Source organism: Marmota monax, unplaced genomic scaffold, assembly GCF_021218885.2.
Source record: "Marmota monax isolate L192 unplaced genomic scaffold, Marmota_monax_Labrador192_F-V1.1 WCK01_AAM20220418_F8-fsc00652, whole genome shotgun sequence".
NCBI classification, from domain to species: domain Eukaryota; kingdom Metazoa; phylum Chordata; class Mammalia; order Rodentia; family Sciuridae; genus Marmota; species Marmota monax.
In genome coordinates this window covers 30,001-56,467 of record NW_026695051.1, presented here as the reverse complement: position 1 = coordinate 56,467, position 26,467 = coordinate 30,001, and the positions used below count along the sequence as shown (strand labels likewise).

The 26,467-nt window shown below is 34.6% G+C and overlaps 1 protein-coding gene across 5 annotated transcripts in view; it reads left to right on the top strand.

Moving 5' to 3' along the window:
- LOC124081562 (protocadherin Fat 1-like) overlaps positions 1 to 26,467 on the top strand; it is an 87,716-nt gene that overhangs the window by 31,293 nt on the left and 29,956 nt on the right. For all 5 annotated transcript variants that reach the window (XM_058573727.1, XM_058573728.1, XM_046427782.2 and 2 more), the window contains one exon: positions 25,462 to 25,776. In XM_058573727.1, coding sequence (XP_058429710.1) covers positions 25,462 to 25,776 — 315 coding nt within the window. The remainder of the gene's footprint in view (positions 1 to 25,461; positions 25,777 to 26,467) is intronic.

The window sequence follows — 26,467 nt, the reverse complement described above, 5'->3', positions numbered from 1 at the left end:
AAGAGTTTGTTGCAAGCTTCGTAAGTCATTTTTTATTCTGTCACAGGCACTTTTATATGATTTTTTTTTCCCCTTTGAGGAAATTCTTTTTGGATGTTAAATGGGCTTAAGAAGTTAAAGGCTTTTGAAACTTTTCTGTGAAAATAAATATGATGTCTTGAGAAACTTCTACCTTATATAGTCAGCTTACTTCAAGTTTTTAATTCCATTGAACATTAGACAGCATTGGAGTATATCTTCAAGTTACTTTTAATTCATTTCCACTGAAATCAGAGCCTTAGCAGAGTTACCAAGGGTATGTATGAAGTCTGACGATAACTGTAGCAGCATTCCTCCTTTCTCTCCCTTTTTCATTTCTATCTCAAAGATTGCTGAAGTTTCTTACCCCCAAGGATATTTAAGAATACTGACTATTGTACATAATTCTAAAGCTTAAGGGAAGAGATACCGAGACTGGTAAGAGGCAGCAAAGAGCTCTTCACAGTAGCCTTTGTTCTGAAGATGTTCTTTTGGCCCGTTAGTGCCACTCCTCACTGATTAATTTATCACAAATTATTTTGTTCACTTATGACTCTCTCTTAGAGGTTGGAAAACTTGAAAAATGGAATTGGAAGAGTATAAGAAGACATTGAGCACATGGAAATAGAAATTGAAATAGGGAGAGAATTAGAGTATTGCTTTGGCATTTTAGACATGATGCACACTTTGGATATCTCTGCTTAAATTTCAGCTTAAATGGAAATGTATTAAAAATAATTTAAAGATGTATTTTAGTATTAGGCAAGATTTAGCTTTTATTAGACTTGTTATTGGGACATACATGTACCAGAATAAATAGGAAAGTAAAGTACTCTGTGATGAGTTGAAACAGAAATCTCAGGATTTGAAACGGAAATTTATGAAACGGATTCATTTAGCATTCTGATATTTCTGTCTGGAAATTCTTGGAGTGGATGTCTTTTAATAGATCGACATGGGAAAGCATACTTGTAGCCAACTTTAACAAAGATTTTTAGAGAAGAAATTGAACTCCAGTTGCTAGTCTTTTGTTCAAAGAAATGAGAAAAAGCAATCAAGTAAAAAACAATCCTCATTAGAGATAAAAAAAAAAGTGGCTATAATAGAGCATATATGTTAATTCATTATTTATTGTTTGGAGAAAAATTTAGTAGTCATTAAATATCAAAATGAATATATGGAATATATTTAATGAAATTTAGATTCTCTAGCAAAAGCTTAGTTGGCAGAGTTCTAAGGAAGTATGGGCACAGTGGTATTGATTTGTAACCCCAGCTACTCAGGAGGTTGAGTTGTGAGTATTGCAAGTTTGAGACTATCTAGCCTGGACAATTTAGTGAGATCCCATCACAAAAAATAAAAATAAGTAAATAAAAGGCAGAAATCTAGTATAGAGGTGCTAACCTGAAAGTTCATATTTACGTATGTAGTGAATCTTTAATAAACCAGTATATAGAGGATAATTTAATAACAGTTTGAAATTCTCTCCTTTAGAATTATAGATAATCTAGCATTATAAGGACAATTTGAGTAAGCTGAAACAAAACAGTTCCTGTTTCAGAGTAGACCATGCAATCATTTATTAGAAAGTTCCATTGTTATTTAGGTAGAAGAACCCATAGAAAAAGGCAAACTGATTTTTACAACTTACATTATTTGAAAGTATAAAATGGTTAGGAAAACCACTCTTTCCCTTGCTTTTGGTGATGGGGTGGTAACTTAAGTACTTAAAAGTTATTTGGTGCCTTAATTTTTCTCTACTTTCTTGTGGCTATAAAGAGACGGCCACCAACAAAGCAAAGCCCCAGTCACTTAGATGAGGCCTGATCTTACCTAATGGGTTGGAGCAACCTGGTGGAGGAAGAAGGTGGAAAGCAGTTAAGGAGTCCTGTATGTTGAGTATAGTGCTGTGTGGGTGCCAGATACCCTGTTCTAATGGCATTCAGTAAGGACATTAAAAGCCTATTGTGCTTGTGTTGCAGAAAATTTCTTTGTTAAAGATGCTGATGGCCTAGATCCTGGCATGGCTTTTAAAATATTACAGTGAAGCAATTCTTGTGATGTTAAACTAGTGTCAAAGCTAGATGGAAACTCATTTTGCAGTTATTTGACATGGGATTTTTTGTTGCTTCGTGTTAATGGATATGGGAAAACAACCTAGCAATTAGTTTCAAATCAGAACTTTGTTTTCAATTAAAAATTGTCCAGTGATAGGTTTTGTAAAATTCTGAGTAAATCACATGTCTTAGGATAAACATCTGTTATTGAAGTTGCTCCATTCAAATAGCTCTTTTGGATATATTTTGGGTTTGTAGCACAATTTTAATTTGATTTGACTTATACTTTCACATAAATATTTGAAAAATCTTTATGCAGAAGTATATGATGAATTAAAATAACATTTTGCATTGTAATTTAACTGAAAGATTTATTTAGACTAGGCTTATCATTTTGAAGAAAGCAAAACATTTAGTAATTACGAACAAGCTCCTGTGGGCTTCCAAATTGTTAAATTGTGTAATTAATTCAAAACTCACATGTATGTATTTTTACACTTCTCTCTGAAATTAAGAGACATGAATGAAAAGTAGTTACTGTACTGTAAATCGACCCTTTTAATGGCCTGTTTATTTTTAGTTAAAGAGATCACATTTTCCGGTTTATAGAATTTTCAGTGTAAATTCAAGGATGAACACACTAGGATGACTTTTTAGTTGTGTTTATTCTTCTCGTGATACTTTTCATGTCACTGGGTTTCAGTGAACACAGAGATTTAAAACTTGCTATGCCATATTGTGACCACTAACTTCCTATCTCACAAATCTACCATTTAGGTTTCAGCAGTTTCACTTCAAAAAGTTGTGAATGAAGCTTAAGTAAATATGTTTATTGTGTGCTGGCTGCTGGCCAGGAAATGTGCTGTAGCAGCTGAAAGTTTTTTTTTTTTAAACTCCTGCTGGGTGAACCATCACTGTGACAGGTAAATAGCATTCCTCAATAAAGCTTGAACTCCCTCCCACTTCATTTCTTGAGGCTAGTGAATGTAGGGATTGTCTTGCTTGGAACCCTATTGATTAGGTCACTGCCTGCTCTGGTGAAAACGGAGCTGCCCAGGGGCCATCTCACTGCAGGGGATTTGCTAAAGCCCGTGTGAAAGGGCCACGTGGAGTCTCACCATTACCTTATGAACAGGAATCAGTTCAGGGAACAGAGTACATATTAAGGACCTATTAACTTCTACAGGCTTCTCTTTGAGTTGAAAAGCACTTGGAAGCAAAGGAATAATGAAAGGAAATTATTGCCAAAGCCACTGAAGGTGCATCTTGCCATATCTCTGTGGGTGCATCTGTTGAATTGCAAATTTATTTCCTGCTGGGGCATCTGCCTAGCTTTAGAAGTCCCCTTTAAAGGTCATGAAAGGGGAGGTTGAAAATGATTACTTAACATAACGTTGATTCTTTTCCTGAAGAGACAAAATTACCAAGAAACTACCCTTATTTTTAAAAATGACCTTGATTTTTTTTTTTTAAGCTGTATTGTGGTCTTGGTAGAAATCTGGGAAAATGTAGACTATTGTGAGAAGGAGAAAAAAAATCTACTGCCCAGATCACTGTTTTTTCTTAACTTTTGTGTATGGGCATACATGCAGTACCTCTTTAGCACTGTGTGCTGGAGGTTAAAAAAAAAAAAATTGAACACAAGCTACACATATTGTTTTGCCAACTGCCTCTTAATCAGAGCCTTTTCTGACATGTAAGCATTCTCAAAAAGTGTGATTTTGAGTAATATGGCATGCTATCCCAGAGATAGTCTGTAATAAGAATCACATATGGTTTTGTACATTTAAGTTTTAGTTTCCTTGCGTGTGTGTATCTCTTGCCCTAGTGTAACCTTTGGGGAGTAAAATTACTGGGTCAGTGAGTATAAAATTTTAAAAGCTTTTAATACAAATAGCTACATTTTGGACCATAATAAAGGTTTTGTCAGCAATTTGCTCATTTCGCTTCATTCTTGCTGCCACTGACTATTTGGATTTAAATGAAAACAAAAATGGTACGGATTTTGTAAGTGAAGGGTTGCCTTAATTAAGGAGCTATCATAATTGAAATGATGATTGTTAATTTTGTGGCTGTAACTCTGGTTGTGTGTTTGAAAAATCTGTTTTTTTTTTATAAACCAATCTATGGGCAGTGTTCTCTGATTTAGCTTACCTGTTTTCAGGTTTTTCTCCCCAGTGGCATCTTAAGTTATAATTTAAATCACTGTCTCCCATGTGCCGGCTAGTTTGCGGGGGTGGGGGTAAAATGGGGTTTACTTTTCATTTCTCTTGCTTTAGATACTGCTTATTCCATAAATCATGTATTTAAGTGAATTTATAGTTTTAGCTATGAGGCTTTTCAAATTTAAAAAGTGTGACTTTTAAAACCAAGAATATATAAGGTCTCTCAAAGTGGTCCTTGTAAATTAATGTGCTATGCTGTGACTGTACTCAACAGTATAGTGATTGAATCAAAACAAATTATCTTCACGGGACTGTTTCAGAACAGATTATCAGATTTGTTTTCAAGCAGTAAGCAGTTCTTTGGTAGCTACTAACTCATGTTAGGGATTTAGAAAAGACTACGAAATGATAAAGGACAGGGTTCTGTTCATAATATAGTTGGATAGAGAACTAAAAAAAACCAAAGTGATAAAGTTATAAGTTGGTAATTTAAGCAAAAGCTTCAAGAATTAAATATGAAAATGATGTTTGAGATTGAGTTAAAATGCTATATTTGAGTAAATCAGGCCCAGATGTTATGAGGTTACTATACAGAGTTAAATAAGCTAAGGTGATTTCATTGAGTCCTTGGTAAAAGAACATGCATACACAAATTCACGAATATTTATCCTTTCTTTTCTTCATTATTACATTTTTATATATTGTAATAACTCATGAGAACTGCACTTTAGAGTCTTAATTTACCAATAAAGTGATAAAGGGGGGGAGAAAGTTTGTAGGAAAAATAAATCCTTACACGTTTTCTTTAGAATTTGTGTGGAGAAGAAATTCACAAATAATATGGTGCACAGACTTTCTGCCTTCCTGTGCTGTGGGGATTCATTCTAAAGGCCACAGCCCTGAATGGATGCATCTTTAATCATCTGGAAGTAAGAAATCCATTATTTTTCTAAACCAGACAGTAGTTGTCTGTTTTAATGGAACAGTTGGTTGATTACAGCTCTTCAGGGCTTTATTTCCAAATGCTTACTTCCCATAGATATTTGAGTCTAGCTTTAGGGATTGTCAAAGAGTCAAAGGATTTAGAGTAGGAATCTAAGGTTGATGAATTTACTTGGGTACTTTTTTCGGTAACATTACGATCCGTTTAACTAAGGCAATAGATTTTCTTTGAACAGATTTCCACAACCTGGGTGCTAAATGCATTGGCAGATCTTCAGTATGTTGTGGTGGTGCAACCAACTAAATAGAACCAAGAGTTCAGGATCTGCCAGGGTTTTCTTTTTCAAGAGAGAAAACAGTACTCTGTTGAAGGGAGTAAAATATAGTCTCTTGTGGAAGTTAACAGAAAGTACTTACTATCTTTTATAAGCACCAAATGCATGTTGGCTTTTCGAAAATGAGAATTATATGTTAATTACAGAATCCTCTATTATAGAAAACATTACACAGGTGGAAAATGATTTACTGGTTAAATCCTTTGAAAAGTTAAAGGAACCTCTGAGATGCTTTCAAAGGAAAAGTTAACTGTAGTAAAAGGAAATGTTGAGTGCATAGTCCCACACTGTGTTTATTGATATAAAATTTGCTGTGATATTAAGAAAATCTTAATGAAGAATTTTCATTTAAAGTAGAATTTTTACTCCACTTATTTTAAGTTCTTAATAGAAACCTATGGGGGAGTTTGGCTTAAATTGCCTTCATTGTAGTGGTCATTTAAGGTTCTCTGATTGCAGTTCCATATACTATAGACTATTAGAAATTTTATTTAAGGATACAGACAAAACGCTTCATTACAGCTTATTCACTCATGAAACTTTAGGCTTGTTCTCCCTTCTCTGAGAAGACCTTAATATGAGTGTCTGCCTCTTTGGAATGCTTTGTTTGATCATAGTATAATGCCCTTGGAGTGCCCTTCCTGTAATGAAAGAAAGGTGAAGTGAATCAAAGTAATGCCAGATAAGAAAGGAATGTGCTCCTTAGTTACCTCTATCATTTTGGCTTTGAATATGACTATAAACTTCACCTTTTTCCGCCCAAGGGATTATGGAGGGCACTGGTTGACTTTCTTTCTTTTAAATACAGTGTTTCATGCACAAGAGGAACTTGCCTGCTTAATTCCTGAATTCATGACTTGATTTTGAACATAAAAGGAGTTGCCAAAATGATAAGAGATTGACATTTCCAGTTAGTCAAAACTGAACGTAGAATACTAAATGAAAACCACACCTCCTTTGTTTAATATGTTATCCTATCCAGAGGTCACCCTTTTTGTTTAAACCTGCTAAATTTTTTGTTTAATTTTTTTCCCCCTATTTACAATTATTTGCCTGAAAGTGTCTCACAGTACTGCCATTAGTGCTGGTGAGTTTTCCCCCTCTTGTTACCTAAAACTTAATGATTAACATATGGTCATTCACTTGTGGGAGGAATGTTGATTGCTTTGGAAAGTATATGGTAATTATTTAAAGTTTCCTAAAAAAGTTGGGTAGCTGTTTTACTCTGTTGAAAATGGGCCAAGTGTCAATTCTACTTTTGTGCCTTGGAATGTTCAGGTGTGGAAGGTGGGGACATTTTCCTAGTGAGGAAGCCCAGTGAACAGTAGCTAATGAGTCTCTCTTGTTTTGAGAGCCAACAGGAAATTTACAAAAGCAGTTTCTCCCTCTCATAGCCACAGACCTGGCCCTTCTAAACCAGTGTCAAGCAGGAAGGACTAACAGTGCACAATGGAGCCTCAATCTGGAATTGGATATAGTTGTAATTGGAGAGGAGGTTTAGTCTGTATTACCTAGTTTAAAAAAAAAAAAGATAATGTAGTTTACCATTACTAAATATACATATTTCTTAATGACTTAATTGGGTAATAAGGCTCCTGTGTAATCCTTGTGAATTTAATACATTCTTTAATATAATGAACATGGCAAATTTTGGCTTATTCTCTAAAGTAGATGAGCATATATTTATACCTTTATCTAAACTATCAATCTGTTCTTCAGTTATTTGGCTAAGTGAATTATATGCTTGTATGTATTAGCTCATTGGAATTAATGAAATTGCAGTCTTATTGGAAACGGCAGGAAAATTCAGTCTTTCAGGTTTTCGTGCGATGTTCTGATTTAAAAAAGTTCTCTGGAAATTTTGGGAATGTCACCGAGGTCATTTAACCACTTTTACATTTTTCATAGGGATCTCTGATCTCCCAAAGGATTAATAACTGCAGAGAGTAAGCAGAAACAAGAACCAGACTATAAAAGCTGATGATCCTTGATGAATCTGTGACCTTAGGGCAAAGAACCAGTTTATTGAATTGGCCTAGAATCCTGGGAGGAGGCTGTGTGGGAAATGAGAATGTGGAAAGGGAGAATGGGATGAGGCTCTCAGCAGTCTCAAGACCCCATGTGGGTCCCTGAAGGATAAGGATTTTGGGAAATTACCAGAGGCCTTTGAAAGTGAAGTGTTGAGGGAATTTCAGAGGCGAGATTTTAGAAGGTGAAAGATGGCTTGGGTGAAGAGTTCATTCACACTTTTCTCATTAGGTAATTAATGTTTATTGGCTGCCTCCTCCCTGCCAGAACCTGTTCTTGGTGCTTCAAATTCCACAGTGTAGACAAGGCTGTGGTCTTCATGAAGCTTTGTTTCTGAAGAGAGGAATCAGCCATTAACAAATAGATAGAAAGATACACACAACACACACACAATTTCAGCTTATGAGTTCTGTGGAGAAATTAGATATCTATGGGATAGTGGGTTTTCTTTTTTTGCAGCATGTATATCACCTCCTTTAAATTGAATGGTCAAGGAAGGTATTAAAATATAAGCCAGGACTTAAATGAATTCGATGCAAAGCTAGTCATTTGAGGACAGTTTTTGACAACAGGGAGTAGTAGCCCCAGATATACAAATAAAATCATATGGCCAAAAGCCTGACATGAGGTAAATGAGGTAGGCCTGGGGCCAGATCCTGATGGCTGTGGCTATGACTAAAGGTAAGTGGTAGAAAAATGCATACAGTCAGTGCCAGGGCAGGAAGTTCTCAACTAGCCCTTTGAAACCAAAGTTTTTCCACTTCTGCTTGTGTATGTGGGGAGGGTGGGGAGTGGGGAAGTGGCGGGGTTCTGCATAATCTGCATGCCTCACAGCTGAGAAACACGCTGCAGCTCTAAATGGCAGACCTCAGTAACTCACCCTGAATTTCTTCTTTCTGGGTCCTTGTCTCCTGAATTCAAAGAATGAAATCCACAGATAAGGATGAGTGTAAAAGTAGGATTTATTGAAGTGTGCATGGAAACAGAACTCCTGCAGAGGAAGAAGGGACCCGATAAGGTGGCTGCTTGAGTGTGCTACTCCAGGCATTCACATAGCACTTGGGGTCAGTGTTTTTGGTCAAATTTATGCTAATCAGGTTTTAGAAAAGTTTTCATCCTTTTGGTTAAAGTTTGTGCTGATTAGGTTTTGGGAAAAAATATGAATGCTATTGATTAACTTTTGAACCTGAACTTCCATTCAGGTCTGCCTCACTTCCATCTTCTCCCCACTGGTCAGAAAGCTGAAGGTTGAGGTCAGGGGATTGCAGATATGGGGGTTCCAGCTACAGCGCTTCGTGGGCTTCTGTAGCAGCACCCCGTGTTGAGCAGGCTTTCGTGGCAGGCATCTGCGTTGTCACCAGTGACTACATGGTGGGTTCAGTGCCTCTGGCGATGGCCTGTGCTGGCTGCCTGTGCGCCAGCCCACCTGGGCCTACGGCTCCTCCACTTCTTCATGAGGATTATTGGGCTGATTGTGCAGCTTGGCAGCCGGGGAGCTATGTCACCAAGACAGACCTCTTATATGGGGGCAGCCCTGACTTTCCAGAGAGGGCCAACATCATCCCTACCCTCCCTGCTTTGTGGAGGCTCCTTTATCCTACTGCTGACTGACCTGCTGTTCCAAAAGTCCATTGCTGATCCGTATTCTAGTCTGAGCTTTATTGCTGGCTCCTGGGGCCTGTGTGGTATCTGCCGTCCCTGATGACAAGAAAAGAAGGAAAATACTCCTATTGTACTATTCCCTTCAGTTTTGATGGTATGCCAAACCAATTTTCCTCTCTGACAATAGACTTTCTTTTGGATATAAACCCTTGGGATGAGATTGCTGTTTTAACTACTTAAAGAAAATCATGAAAAGCGAGTTGTTTTCTCTCAGAAGCATGCTATTTCTAAGATTTCTATCTCTGTGCATGTAGTTCTCAAAAAAATCATGTTAGAAACATTTAAAGTTTTTAGTAATTCACAATAAATTCTTAAGGTGTATTCTCTCACGTGGGTAGGAACCTAGGTTTTCTCAATTAAGGAAATCCTAAATGTCCCTGTCTCCTCCAAGTGATATTAATAATTTTGTACATTTGATGATTAAGGATTAACTATTGTATAGGTGTCAAACTTAAGTTTTGTTTTGTTTTAGTAATCATGGTAAATTCTAGGAATGACTTCTATTGAATTTGCTTCGTTTTAGCTTGTAAAATAAATGATTAAAATCATTTGTGACTACATTTGATGAAAATAAATGGAGTATCAAAAGCAAAGTTAGATTAATGTTCTTTTTCTCACAGATTTTTAATTTTACTTTCCCTAGTTTTAATAATCTTTTCATATTTGAAAGAAGACATAATAGTCTAATAAAACTAGCTCTGTATTTCATTGAGCAGAGAGTGTAGCTTATGATGCCCCTCAACTCCCATTTGAGCAGCATTGATGCTGTGTACATTGAATATTTTTTAATATTAATTGAAATTTTCTTTTGTTTTGCGTGTATCTTCCCATTTCAGTTCAGAACACTGAGAGTGCTGGCCACTTGTCTTTGTTATAAATGAGAGGCACAAGTCACTAGTCTTCAAGTGAGAGTCACCTGGTCTTTAAGTGATTCTAATTGTTAAGATTGAAACACTACTTTTACAATGGATTCTATTAGCTAGTTTTCTTTCTGCAGGGATAATAGCATCCTTCTAAATATAGAGGTTAGGGATTAAGTTATCATATTTCTTTAAGACTTTCTAAATCTTGGTTTTGCTTTAGTTTCTCAAACATCAGGAAACTCAGTAGTAATAACTTTTATTTTTAAACTACTTACCTAATCCTTATGCGTTTTCCACTTTTATACATGAGGGAACCAAGGCTTACAGAAGGTAATAAATTCCCAGTTACACATTTATTAAAATGTGATGGGACAGTTAACAGGCATGCTGTAAGAATGACTGATTACATTGTTTGAAGACTAATACTTTTACTTAAGTAGCTGACTTAGAGAATAAAACCTACATTCTTTCAAAATTATTTCCTTCTCTAGTTATGAAATAATCACTTAATACCCATAGTAGTGATTGGGTTATGTGATTAAGTCAGACTCATTGATAGCATGGTTAGGTAGGGCCAGCAGTACTTTTAAGGTTTCTTGGAATTTTCTTGGCAAATATTAATTCTGAGATTGTATCACTGACTCTTGCTTTTCCCGAGGTCATTTATTCCTGTCACAAATCAGAAATGCCATATTTCAACCCCAGTGGAAGTTGGTTTAGTGTAGTATATGCTCTGTCCTGAGTGCCGGGCTTGAACTGTGTAGGTTAGGATTTCAGGATAACTTGAGTTCTAGTTATAGCTTTGATTCAAGTTCTGCAAGCTAACAACCTTTAGACTTTGGCTTCCTTATCTTTAAAATTAGAGGGTTGTTTTAATCCCCCCACTCCTCATGCTTTGATTTGGTCATTTAAGATAACCGGATGCCACACTTTAGAGGTTATCTTGGGTTTGTTCACATAGGAGGTCACCTGCCTATAAGTTCCCTGGGAAGGTTTTTGGGAGGGTATGTTAGTTGTTTTCTTACAGGGGGGAGGTTGAAAAGGAGAGGACTATTGTGGAAGTGATAATGTGTAAAGGAAGTATGTTCAGTGTTTTTATGTTAACAAGTACAAATGTAAATTTAGCTGTAATCATAGTTCTTAACTGTTACTATGTGTACTGTATTCTTAGTCTTTGAAGTTGTTATATTTACCTTAGTAGGGCACATTGGGTCTATTAAAGATGTCCTAGCCTTTCCCTCTTATTATTAGCTACCTCTTTGCATAGTTCTTCTTTTGAACAGATTAATTTGACAATATTAAAACTATGAGTGTGCCAGCGTTATTTCAAATATGTTTGTAAAGTGAACATCTTTAAATTCTGTCAGTATTTGGTTAAGTTTATTTTGAGGCTACAAATTTACAAACCTATTTTCTTTTTCTTTTCTAATTATATAGTGAGATCATTTATGTATATTTATGTGTGTATATAAATATTTAGATATTATTCTCTATTAATGACTTTAGTTCACAGTGAGTGGCCTAGTTTATTAGATCTTTGAGTTATGGTTTATTGAAAATTTATCAAATTAAAATGATCGTTAAATGATACCTTTTAAAAAAAATTTTAGATTTTAACAAAATGGTTTGTTACAGCATGTCATCCATTGTACTAAAATTGGGATGGAAAATGTGATTTTTTTCCCCCCCACCACCTCTTTTGTAAATGAGTGAATAAAGAGGCACTTCCACTTAGTTGTTTAGAATTAGGTCATTTTTTAAAGCTATTTTTAAAACTATAGACTTGATAACAAATCATGTGTGTTCTTTCTTTTGAATCTATAGATCTGTTATCTTGTAATGAACTAGAAATATTTGCCCTTATTTAGAAATGCCAACAGCATTTTAACTACCATGATACTTCCTCCCTGTTTTGAATTTGTATTTAGTTTTTAGAAAAAGTATTTTGAAGAGCACACATAATTTTCATGACAGAATGTGAACTACTGCCGTTTTATTGCCATTTATTTGACTATTGAGGAAGATATATGTTTTTAATGTCGTGCGCATTCAGCCAGTTATACCATTGTGTTAGCTTTTTGTTGCAGTGATCAAAATACTCCCTCCGCCCCCTGCCCCCAGAACTCATTAGAGGAGGTAGAGTTTATTTTGGCTCACAGTTCCAGAGATTTACCTGACTCTATCATTCTGGGAACAAGATAAGGCCGAACATCACAGCATAAGGGCGTGGCAGGGGGCAAGGAGCTCCAGGGAAATACAGTCCCCAAATGCATGCCCAGAGTGACCCAGAGTGACCCATTTCCTCCAGCCATGCCCCACCTACCTATAGTTACCATCCAGTAATACATTTAAATTATTAATCCATCAAACAGATCAATCCACTGGGTAGGTTATGGCTAATCATTTCACCTTCTGCATTAGCACAGGAGCTTTTTGGGGGAACCTCATACTCAAACCCTAACAACTTTAATCAAGTTTATTTTATTTTCTTTGATCCATACATTTCAGTAGCCCTTTTCCTAGTTAATTTCAAGCAACATATTATAATTAATTGTTATATACTTTTGGATATGTTTCTTCTAGTGATTAATTTGTACACTTTTCAGTTGTATGTGGCTACATGGTGTCTCTCTGGATGTTTATTTTCATATTCTGTATCTTATTCCTTTTACTACTAATTAGGAACATTATAGATGAAAATATATCATATGTCAATGAAATATTCATTACTTTGTTAAAGAACTTTATTAAAAAACAAATTTGTCTCAGTGCAGGGAATTAAGAACATGAATAATATAAGAAGTACTGCAGTTATTCTTATTTTAGTTTTTCCTAATTTCAGTTCCTTGCTTTATTTTTTTAATGTAGATACATAAGTTATTGAGACTCACCAGTCTATTTTCTGTAATCTCTTCATGTCTTAAGGAAAAATTAACAACAGTCTTTCTCTGCATACTTTAACAGAGTGTTTCAAAGTTCCTGGTGAGTTTTATTTTCTGTTGGTTAAAATAGTGCAGATTAGGTATTTTATGCCTATGCCAATACAATTACCATTGAGGAATCTTGGTTGTGATTATTCAGTTTGTGAGAATTTACTGCATATTCTAGGAGATTGTTAACCTTTGAATGTTTATTTCTTAATTTTAGAATCTACTGATAATACAGGTGTTCTCTGTCTTTTGTAATTTCAAAAAATTACACTAGAAAGCCTTAGTTATATAAATATGTCACTTTTGTTCATAACAAAATCTGAAATTCAGTTAGTTAGAAATTATTACAAATTGGTATTTTACTTTAGTATGACAAATTTATCAAGTCTAGGCATTACGTGGATCATTATTTAGGAGTGTTTGATTTAATTGAAATGTTTCTTGGCATAAAATGTGATATCCAAAGGTTCTCTGGAGTTATCAGTGTCAGGGAATCAATTTATGACTAGTTTAGTGTAACCTAAATTAAGTTTCTAAGTTCTTAACAGATTTTGGGTTTGGCAGCAAATTGGATATTAAAAGTAGGAAAATATTGCCTCTAAATTACTTTTCTTCAGTTTGCAAAATACTTTTTTTTATAAATTTCAAAATTGCTTGATAGTTAAAGTATAATTTAATAGAGGAACAAATTTAAAAAAAAAAAAAAAAAAACTTTCAAAGAAAGTACTTGCCAAGTAAAGGAAAATGCCCCTTGGGAGTGGTTAGGAAAGGGTGGTAGTAGTTATATGCATCTATTCCCACAGGCACCAAAAAAGTAAATGGAATTTTTCTTTCCTTCAGTTGGTATTCAGTTCATGTAGAACACACCTTCATTTTTGCATAACTTAATTGCATATGAATCTTAAGTTTTAAGAAAAATAGTTGACATTTTCTTCATTTAAATTTTGTTTTATAGGATCCTAAACAAACCTTAGCTCCTCTGCCAACCTTGTGCATTCTAGGACTCTGGAGACAACTGTCTCTTTGGGAACGAGCTCTGTGTAGACAGTGACCCCATGTTAATACTTGACTGTAGCAGAAGGAAGCTCATTCCATTCCTTAGTTAGCAAGGGAGAGCTTTAGGAGCTTGGCATGAGGCTTAGTCATTTCAACTGACATTTTAATCGCTGAATAGTGCTTTGTCTTCATGTTAGCACATACTTTGCAGTACAAATACTTTAAGCAGTTGTTTCTCAGCTTATGAAAACCTTTACACTCTTTTAACTTTTAAAAATTGCTTTTACATTTCCGAAACTTCTTAAATTTAATTTATAACATTTTAGATTAACCTTTTATATAAAACTATTAAAAAAATAGTTTTATATAGTTCAGACAGAAAGATAGATGATTTTTCCTTCTGGAATACTTAGGAAGTATTAAGTAAGAAAGAAAATAAAATTTACTCATTCCTGTATTCCTTTTAGTGTGTATCCTCTTCTCCCGTTCTTTCTCACAAATGGAATTATGTTGTAATTTATTTTTAAAATCATATCGTTACATGTTGCATCATGAAATTTAGGCAGAAACAACCTCAGAAAGTACTTAGCCTTTTAAGAGATATTTATAAATAAATGAAAAATAATTTAAAGTAACTTTGTTAAAATACCATTTTGTTTTATCAAAACAATTGCCTCATTTTTTGCTTTTCTCCCTGAATTTCTGGTGGATAAATTAACTCTGATTTAGCTGTCTGTTCCATAGACCCTGTTTTTCCCTTCTTGATTTCTTGAACACCCTGTGTTACACCTGGCACATGGTAGGAGGCTTGTGTTTGTTGAGTGAATAAAAGCAGGTGTAATCAGTAATATCAGGTTTCAGATTAATTTCTAGCAAAATCCAAGGTATATAAATAACCTTAAATCCTTGTTGATGAAGATTTTACAGGGGACAGTTTAAAAAAATCTGTTATGTCAGTTTTGAGGACCAGATTTTTTGAAAGTCGCTTAAAATTCCTTTCCCAAAGAATGGTATTCCTTAAAACATCAGTTTTGATCTGCCACAAAATTTTACAACTGGCCTATGATTTAGAATTCTGGATCTACCACCTCCCACTCTGTATATTAAGTTAATAACAGTAACTATTCATAACTCAGTTATGATAATTTCACAGTGATATACAGTGTTGTTAGTATAATGCCTTATTTTTTACTTAGTATGAATTTAGTCAGTGCTTTTTTACATAAGGAATTAATATAATAGTAACTTTCTAAATTTAGAGCAGTGTTGGATTCTTTTTTTACACTTAAAAAAATTTTTTTTTATTAGTTGCTCAAAACATTACAATGATCTTGACATATCATACATTTGATTCAAGTGGGGTATGAATTCTTTTTTTTCCATGTGTACAGATTGCAGTACTTTTTTTTTTTTAATCCTAAATAAACTTAGTCACATAGGAGTCTTGAACCTTGCACAGATAACTTTGTTGATCTGTTTGGCATAACTTCATTTGGATTTATAATTTCAGTTATGCTATTCCTCCCACCATGGGCAAGTACTGGCAAATTTGGTTGATAGTGTTGATTCTTTCCTGTTAACAGTGATGCATTTATGAGGAACCCAGGTTTACAGGGAAAGAGCCAGGACTTTGGAGTTAGACAGCTCTGCACCCCCATGGGAACAGCACCCTCATGGTCATGTGTGGGCTCTGGAGCCAGTTAACCAGGTTTTGGGTTCTGGCTTTGCTCCTAGAGTTGGAAAACTTAAGACAATTCACTTAGCTTTTGAGACTGAAGGGACTTTTAGGTAAAAAGAGTTTATACGACTAACTGGTAAGGTAATTCATTGATTAATTTATCGCTCTTATTATGATGGGTAAATAACTTTAGACCAGTTACTTTTCAGCCTTAAATCTTTACTTCCTAATATGGAAAATGGGGAGAGACCATTGCGCTCACAGAATAATGGTGAATAAACAATATGGCATATATAAAGCTTTTGTTAAATATGCATCCAGTAAATAAAAGGCAAGAAAAGTAATCAACATTGAAATTCTCTATCTTTAATTTTAAAACAAACTTACAGAAACATTCATTGGTATGTATAATATATTCTTTGTATTTTCATGGCTCTAAAGCCTTGTCATATTTATGTAGTTTTACCCAACTAATAGGTGTTCAGATGATAACTTTTAATACCCAAGGATGATCCTCTTTAAAAAGAGAGCTTATCCATGAAAACCCTCATTAACAATATTAATGATTCTGACATGGAAATCAGAACTTGGAATCATTTCTCAACAAAGCATGAAAACATGGTTTAGTAGAGCTTGCCCTGGGAATGACTCTTCGCAAAGCTAAAGAAATCCCTGGGCTTTGAAACGTGATGCTTAAAATCTGATTATGAACTTAATTAATAAAAGCTTTAGTAAGTTTGCAAGTCAAAAAGCTTTCTCAGCTAATTTTAAAGTTACTGCAACAATTCTAATTTCGAGAGTTGGTAGATGTATTTCTTAATTAAAATGATTTAAAAGGCAATCTTAAAAAAAAAAAAAAAACAGATTGACAGTTGCTACATAAAAAACTTTCCCTTTAGTCATTAACTTATGACCTAACTCTGGGCACTATAATTATAGAATTTCCTAGACCTAAAACTTTGTAGTAATTCATATATAGATACTTTCAAATGTTAATTGTTGAAGCTATTGCAATAGACCTTGCATGTACTCAGATTAAATGAAACAGGGGTAAATACTTGGAAACAAATGTATATGTTCTCATTTCATCTGAAATAGCAGATATGGGGGATGAATAAATCTAGAGATCTGATGTACAGCATGAGATTTAGGTAATAAAATTGTATGTTTTTTGCATGGGGGCGTGTACTAGGGATTGAACTCAAGGATACTTTACCACTGAGCCACATCCTAGCCCTATTTTATTTAGAGACAGGGTGTCGCTGAGTTGCTGTTTGCTGGGAGTAGCTTTGAACTCACTATCCTCCTGCTCAGCCTCCTAAGCCTCTGGGATTACAGATATGTGCCACTAACTCCCAGCAAAATTGTATATTTTTAGATTTCATGTTAATGAGTAGGTTTTAACTGATCTTACCATGAAAACAAACAAAAAATGAGTAATTATGTGAGATGTCAGGTTGATTTACTTCACTGTAGTAACCTTTTTACTATCTATATATTTCCCATAACATTGTTTATGTACCTTAAATATAAATAGTAAAATTTATTTTTTGAAAAAGAATGTGTATCTAAGCTACAGAAAGGACTGCTGGTTATTTCTGTTTCACTGTTTTGTGCATGTATTTTAAATATAGATTTAAAATCCATTGCTAAAGAAATGAACAGGTTCTACAGTGTATTTTAGTTCACTGTACTGCTTTTCTTTATTGTCCTCTAATCGTCTCACACATTATTTATGTGTTTGTGTGTATCATTAAATTTTTTTTCCCCAAACATAACTAAACAAGTCTGAAATATTTTTTACAGTTTTGTTTTTACTCCATTTAGATATCACTGACATTCTTCTGTGTAGTTATCATGCACATATTTCCTTTTGTAAAAGCTATGTATATGTGCCATCATTGATTAAACCTAAAATTATAGAATGTGCTGCTCTGCCTAGGTTCCCAAGAGTTAGGAATACAGAGAAAACAGTATTCCCTGTATACTGGGGGAATACTGTTTTCCTTGGACACTATATTTTTGCATTCTACTGATGTCAGAACTTCTCTGGTGAAATTTGAGAGTTATGTTCAATTTCCCCTTAAGCTTTCCTACAGTTAAAGGATAGCTAGAGATTTGCAGATACTTAGCATGATTATCTAATTCTTTTTGAGATTGAATCCCACTTCTACCTGTAAAAAATTGTGTGACTTTGGACAAGTTATTTATACTCTCTTGATTTCCTTTTCTGTGAAATAAGGTTGATTATTTATCTACTTGCTGTAGGAGTGCATGAATTAACATAAGAACTTAAAATGCTGTGTGGAGGTTATAAGTGCTGTGTATGTATGTTCCATTGTTACACCATCATCATCACCACCATTATTAGTTCATTGAGTTTGCTCTGTCTGCATACACAGATGCCTTCTAAAAAATGACACTCATGACCTGTTACTGGTTTTTAAAGATTGGGTTGTGGTAATCAGTAACATGTCTTCAGTTAGGCTGGATAGAAATGATAGAATATTGTGAAATGATAGGTAGAAATGATATAATATTGTGATTGTTGCTATAAGAGGGCAGGGAGAGTTCTGCAGTATACTGTTATATTGCTGAGCCGTTTGCTTGGCCTATGAAAAATGCTGCTTCGCTGACTTACTTTCTCTTACTTACTTTGACATGTTTGTTTTTTAATTGTCAAAATATTTACCATATTTATGTGATCTCAAGAAGTTAATTTTTTTTAATTTAAACACATAGGTTATTCTGTTTTTAAAAGTACCGAAGTTTGTTTTTATTCTCTTTGCAAAATAGACCATAAAAAATCAGTCTTTAGCTATAAGACTATCACGTTTTCCTCATAATTTTATGGCTGATACCACTGATGTAAAAAATATAATTCAAGTAAAACTTCAAAATTTTTACGTGGTACTGAAAATAATTCCTTTGTGTCATTCCCTGACAAAATGGAGTGAATAGCCAGTGTAGACTCTTTTAAGTGTTGTGTCAGCTCTTCATGGCTGTCAACAAAATACCTGGCTAGAAGAATGTAGAGGAGGAAAAGTTTATTTGGGGCTCAAGAGTTTCAGTTCATATTCAGCCAACACCACTGCACTGGGCCCAAGGTGAAGCAAAACATGGTGGAAGGACATGGTGGAGGAAGGCTGCTCAGTTCATGGCAACCAGAAAGCAGAGAAAGACAGCAAGGGAGCAGGGACCGATAGGGTCCTAGGCCGTGGCCCCAATGACCTACTTCGTCCAACTAGGTTCCATTTCCCATTAGTACATTCAGCCATCAATGGATTAATCCATTTGTTGGATTAATCTACTGATAAGGGCAGAGTTGTAATCACTGCCTAAGAACCCTGCCACTGATTCTGAATCTTGCTGTATTGGGGACTGTACTTTCAACATGTGTGATTTTAGGGACATTCCAGATGTAAACAATAACAAATCCCTTCAACCTGACACATTCTGTTATTTTTCTTCCTCCTCTTGGTTAATAGCAGCATAGCTTTGCTGACTGATGGCAGACTCAGGCAAGAACATTAGATATGTATTTATATGTACACACACATTATACACACATAACATATGTCCACTATACTGATACTTCTGAAAGAAGTCAATAGTTTTGACTTACTGGTTAATAATGCCTATGCAGTTAGCATAGTATTTCAAAAAGGAGTTAAGTTTCAGAAATTTTGCTTTTAATATCAAGAAACCCATTTTACACCCTTGCTCATTTATCAAGACAAGTAGAATACTTTTTTCTTACTTCATAATTAACTTACAAGTTAAAATGCAGATATAAGCAAACACATACATATACATACTTTTTAAAACTAGCTTGCCACTTAAATATTTAGTCCTAACATAAGATTTCTTACGTACACATTAGGTTCTGCCAGTGTATCAAGGTATGGAAATATTAACAGAATTATCTTGTCTACACCTGCTATTTAATGAAAGTGACAAAAAATTTAAGTTCAAAGAATTTTTTTCATTTAAGAAAATTAATTTATATATTATGAGCTCTGATAGACATCCTTTAAAAAATTTGATAAATTTACAGAAAAATTGAGCAGAAAATAGAGTTCCCGTAGATTTTCTCTAACCTTTACACAGTTTTTCCTGTTGTTAACACTGATATATTAACACAATTTATCCAGGTTTCTCTCTCTCTCTCTCTTTTTTTTAACCTAATATACCATCTGTAGTCCAGGATCCTACATTGTATTTAATTGTCACGTCTTAGACTTCACTCAGCTCTGTTTGTTATATGTTCCTTGTGTTTAATAAACGTATGTTTTCAACACATGCCTACTAGGTACACACAGTATACAAGGCCCTGAGCAAAGCATAACATCTCTGCCTTCAAAGAGTTTATGTTCAAATAAAGAGCATATAGTCTCCTTTTAAATTTTAATTTAAAGAAGAATGAATGTCTTTCAGCAGCCCAATATTAAATATGAGAGTTTGTGGACTTCTGATTTGCATAATCATCAGAAAAAAATTGAAGAACCGTTTGTTGTACACAAATTATCTCCAGTGCATTGATAGTATTTCTGTTCTTTTTGAGTGTGTACTGCTTTGTGTATTTGAAAAGTCACTTGTTTCTAAGACAGTTGTTCTCTTTATGATGAGAGAAAACAATTGTCATCAGTCCATTGTTGCCTTTAGGGAAAATATTGTAAAAAATTGTATTTTACATTTAGTTTTTTCTTGTGATTGACAAGAAAATCACAGCAGCTTTTCATACAGTTGCTGCCTTAAGTTTCTTTTCTGAGTGCTGTGGTTTGGATAAATATTCCCCAGAGGCCCATGAGTTAAAGGTTTGGTTCCCAGCTTGTTATTAGAAGGCATTAAAGAGATAGTGCCCTGTGAGAGAAAGTTATGTCATGGGAGGTGTGCCCTTGAAGGGCATATTGGGGACCTTACCCCTTCCTCTTTTTCTACTCTTGGCTGCCAAAAAGTAAACAGTCTTCTCTGCAATGCATTCCCACCATGATATTGTGTGCTACCACAGGTCCATTAAAATGGTGCCAGTCGACCTAGAACTGACACCTCCAAAACTGTGAGCCAAAATAAACCTTTCTTTAAAGTCGATTATTTCAGGTATTTTGTTATAGTAATGTAAAACTACCCCCACCAACACACAATTTTAAGAAATGTATGTGACATGGTCTATCAGAAAGGAGAGTTGAAATTGCAAATTAATGTGTCCAGCTCATTGCTGGTTACAAATATTTTTGAGTTGGACTAGCTGAGGAATCAAAAATAACAACATTTTGGCATTAGACCTTGATAGGGGCTAAGGCCTGTAAAGAAAGTAGGAAAATTCCAGGAAGAAATCGCTTGAATTACTTTTGGCAGATATAGTAACTATTGGAAATTTTATTTTAAGAACTACCATGTTGAAAGCATCTTGCTCCACCTGTGTCAGTTGGTGGGAATGCTGTTTTTCCTATTCAAAGACAGTATTTGAATTAACAGCAACATCAGCTATCAATGGAAAAATTGATAATTTTGGAAACCTTTATTAACTTTTTGACCAATTGGCTTAAGCCTCTTCTGTTGTACCCTATAAATATTGAATAATTAGACTATGGGAAGGTAACATCAGTACATTTTTAATTAATTATATAGACACAGTGAGTTTCTTCAGGAAGAAATTTTTGACATAGACTTACATTTTGAACCATATTTGTCAAATTCTTTGGAAATTTCATGGTATTTTCTTTTTCTGTTTGTTTTCACTCACCCTTTGGTCTAGTTGTTCACTGTGTGCATGTTTAAAATCAGTTTCCATAGTGACATCTGGTGGTGGTTTTGAAATCCCAGGGAATATGATTGGAATGATAAATATTTTTACTTAATAGCTACACATTTCCGGCTTCTTTCAAATTTTTCAGCTACTTAACAACTTTTAAAAAAATGCCTTCATTGTATTCTTGAGGTTAGAAAGTCAGGCATTTATGTTTTTCTGTAATGCTTTGTTGAAGTAAAGGGTAATACTACTAGGTGGTACACATAGCAAGCATGTCTAAACTTGTCTCCTGTGCTCAAAATATACATCTTTACCATATTGCCCTGCTTTTGTATTATAATCTTCCAATAGGAAAGGTGTGTGATATCCTTCTCCCTGGCTTTGGTCCTCTTTACATCTGGCTGGAAAGATTTCTGTGAAAAGCCTCGGCTTTCCACTTCTGTCTTTTGACAGCTGGGCCTTACTGTCCTCTAGTTGTATACCATATTGCTATCTCAGAGAGTAAAAGAGGAATTAGAGAAGATGAGCAGAGGTGGCTTTGCAGGAAAGAAGCTGAAAGAGGGAGAGAGGTTTGAAGGTAGGAGGGAAAAGAGTTTATAGGTGGATGTTTATATATACCCAAATATGAAATACCGTTTTGAGTATTGTTCAGGAAAAATATCTGTATTTTTTGTTGATTTCTTTTTTTTTCCAGGAAAAATGAATTTATAACCCAGTATACAAAAACGTAATTATTGAAAGCTAATTGGCAATTGTGGATTAAGAGAAGTAGGAGATGAGATAGAGTCTTGAAAATGAAGGCAGCAGTTTGATTCACATCCAGTGAAGATTAAGAGGCTTTAGTTTTATTTTTGCTTTTCTCTTTGTTAATGGTACTAATTAGAATTTTTCACAATGGAAACTTTAAATTGTTTCTTTTTATTGAATTAAGGTAACTGTTAAAGTTAGAAGAAATCCATCTCTAATCTATAAATGCTAGTTGCATCTTTAGGCAGGTCTGGTAAAAGGAGAACGATAAAATGTAGGAATAGCAACTTACAGTGACTTAAAGAATAAACATTGCTTTTAGTTAAGACTCTAGACGGTGGCCTTCAGGACTCCTCTGGACTTCTGTAAAGAATGGTTTCGATTCTGATGAACCCTTGACTAATGAGGTACATCCATCTGGATTCTAAACTCTGCAGAGTCCAGGAATTCATGAAATAGAAACATTGGGCATTGTACTCATTAATATTTATATTTTAGTTGCTAGTTAGTACAATCCTAGTTTTCTCCCATATTTGAATAGAAGCACCTTGTTTTCCCTTTTAAAAACTTCAGTAATATCTAGAGATTATTTGGGACTCAACCTGATTATTTGAGAATCAACCTGAGTATGGCAAGAGGATCATACAAAAAAGTATGGGTGCTCCCCCAGTTGCCCAATTGATAGGGAGAGGCACTTTCCTTGTCATCTTTTATCTGGACACTTACAGATCTGACTAAAAGCAGAATGAAAGGAGAAATAAGTAGCTGTTTTATCTATAATTATGAACCCCATAATATATTTGCATTTAGGATTTCGTTCTTCCCTTCACCTGAGACTAGAAAAGACTCTTGTATATGAATGAGCATATTCATCTGAATGATAAAATAGGAAGTTTGACTTGTCTTTTCAGAGTTATCGTATTAAGTTTTGTTTACTCCACTTTTGTCCTATTAAGAATAGCACTGTCAGGGAATTTTACTGGCTCCAAAATCCAGAGATTTGTGGTATCTAAATTTGAACTTTGCCACTTATTGTGACCCAGGGAAGTTCCTCATCTCTTGAGTTTTTCTTAAGTGGAATGGGGATAATAGCACCACAATGTAGGCAGGTTGGAAATAAAGATTAAATAAGATAATACATGCAAAACACTTAGAGTACCTGGCATATAGTGAACATTGAGAAAATTGTTTCTGTGGTTATTATAATTTTTAAATGCCCGTAATCACTTTTAGACATACACACTTTTTAAAAGTGCAAAGCATCATCAAGTATTTGAGGATTATGACTAAAAATTGGTGAAGAAAATCACCATGTATTTGTCTGCTTGACATTTGCTAGTGATCACTAGTCAAATGACTTTTTAGGGAAGTAGCAGAACAGGAGGAGCATGTGCGCATTCATTCTGTTTTCCTTGGAGAAAGTGTCCCAGAGTCCCGACTTCCTTTGTAATGAACACGATGAATAAGAGAAACTAGCAAATTATTTTCTCAGACTATAAACATAATTTTAGTAATTTCGTGAATGACTTGAGCATGCATAGATGATGTTTGGTACTGAGTTAAAGAGAAAACATATCTGAGCTTCTCTTTGTTTGCCACCTAAAGAGATGAGCTCCTTTTTCTTTAGTTCTGAGGCGTTGTTCCATATTTCTAGAAGTATTATGTTGTTTTAAGGGATTCATGGAAGGCAGTAGTAAATAATTATAGTGCTTCATAGTGGCTGTAAACACTCATCTTAGGATACTTCAGCTCACACTTAGTTTTTTTAGTTAAGTTTCTAGCATTTAATATAAGTGATTTTATTCTGATATTAACAATCTTAATAAGCAAATGCTTAAATTTAAATAAAATAAATAAAGCAAGTTAACTATAGTTAATAACAGTGTATTGTATTGAATATTGCTAAAAGAGTAGGTACTAGTGTTCTCACCATGAGAAATGATAACTGTGTGGAGTAATACATATGCTTGATTGAGCCATTCCATAATGTATACATATTTCAAAACATGTTGTACCCAATAAGTATACATAATTTTTGTCAATTAAAAAAATAAAATTATAGATTTTTTGGTTGAGTTAAATCCTGTTTTAATATCTGTTATTTTTCTTATATTATTTTGCATGGGATAGAAAAGGTCAGTGATCTCCAAGGATTTCTGAAGTTCAACTTGGTCTGAGATATTGAACACTTTAAGTATCATTAGTTCAGAATGATCAGTCTGTAAGAAAAAATGTGGTATATTTGGGGAGCCAAAGGGCAAGATTACACCTTTTCAGCATACCCACTTTTAATCATATTGTCAGGAGGCAATTGTGGGATTAAGTAAGGTGTTCATAGGTCTCCATGGCTGGGCCAAAATGATACAGATACTCTAACCCTCTTAGTAGTAATCGCATGACTCCATCTCTTACTAGTTGACTTAAAAAATATGAGTTTGGGTCTCAGTTGAGGACTTTTTATATCAACCCCAGTTAAGATATTTATGCATTGTGTTTATTCACTTAATAAGAAGTTGTTGTGCTTTGTATAAGGTGCTAGAAATACTAGTATTTGAGAAGGATGTACCCTTCTGCAATTTCTAGCATTAGCTAGAGAATTTATATTTTTATATCACACTAGTTCTTGGTAATTTAAAGAAATGGAAGAATTTGAGGACACAAGAGACCATTTACTCTCTTTTCTTAACCACTTAAAAGGGGTGTATAAGTCAGATAAAGATGTCTAGAGGAGTGTGCTCCCAATCTTTCCATAGCTGTGGCAATGATCAGGTGAATACAGACTAGGGAGCAGGGCATAGTAGACTGTGGGACTTGGATCTGAGCCATAGCTCTGGTTTTATCCTGATTTCTTGATTAACCTCTAGGAAAGTCAATACATCTCAAATAATCATAACTCTCATCTTTGGCAAAACAAAATATTGGCCTTTAGATGATCTCTTAGTGCGCATTTCATGAGGTTGTTTAGAGACTTAGATAATACTTTTTAAACTGCTCCATGTGGTGAGTGATACCTGATTCTAATAATAACATACTTTTCTGTTGCACATTATGTAACACACATTGCTTAATCATTTCATATGTATAGTTCACTTAATCAGCCTATTAGGAATGTGCTGTTATCTCCATTCAATAGGAAAGGAAATTGAAGCACAGAGATGAAATAACTTGCTTAAGGTTGTGCAACTAAGAAGGACATGTAATAAATCGTTTGTATGTTGACACTTTCCCAAAGTGGCATTTTTTGTTGTTCTTGGCATGACACCTCACATTTTTCTTCTTTTTCTGTAGGTGTCATAGAGACTTCAGACCGACTGGACCGTGAATCGACCTCCCATTACTGGCTAACAGTCTATGCAACTGATCAGGGTGTAGTGCCTCTTTCATCATTTATAGAGATCTACATAGAGGTTGAGGATGTCAATGATAATGCACCACAGACATCAGAGCCTGTCTATTATCCAGAGATAATGGAAAATTCTCCAAAGGATATACCCGTGGTCCAAATTGAGGCATTTGATCCAGATTCTAGCTCTGATGACAAGCTCACATACAAAATTACAAGTGGAAATCCACAAGGATTCTTTTCAATACATCCTAAAACAGGTATGTGTTAATACTGTTATGTGACATGTTTATGTGTATTCTTTCTTCGTGTTGAGGAAATTAAGAATTAACATTTATCTGTTGCACACTTTTCTTTGGTTTTGGTAAATCATTCTCTTTCAAATTATTCAAGACAAACCTTTATTATCAGCTAAAATTATTTCCAGATGTCTTTTTTTTTTTAATTTTGGAGTTTTATAAAGCTATTTTACGATATTTCTTAATAACAGACTTGACTTTGAGGCTAAAAAACAAATATTATTATCTCAGTAGTAGTTCCTGAATGAGTGTTGTAATTTTACAGCACATTCTGTTACTGAGTATTTGAATTTTCTTTAATATTTTTTTAGTTGTTGATAGACTTATTTTATTTATTTATATGCGGTGCTGAGAATCGAACCCAGTATATCACACAATGCCAGTCAAGTGCGCTACCGCTGAGCCCCAGCCCCTTGAATTTTCGTAATTCCCCTTTTTGTACAGAATATTGGAAGAATTTACTAGTTTTTAAATATTGTTTTAAATTTTTCCTGTGGAGCAGTACCTGTAACTCTGTAGGCAGAAGGGGGTTAGGATTAAGCAGTTTTCAAATCGGAAATAGTTACTTCCTTGAAGAATTCCCTCAGACCTTTAACTCATAACTCTTCTCTCAATGTCTGTGACCTCCTGCTTAAGGGGATAGTTCTATGAC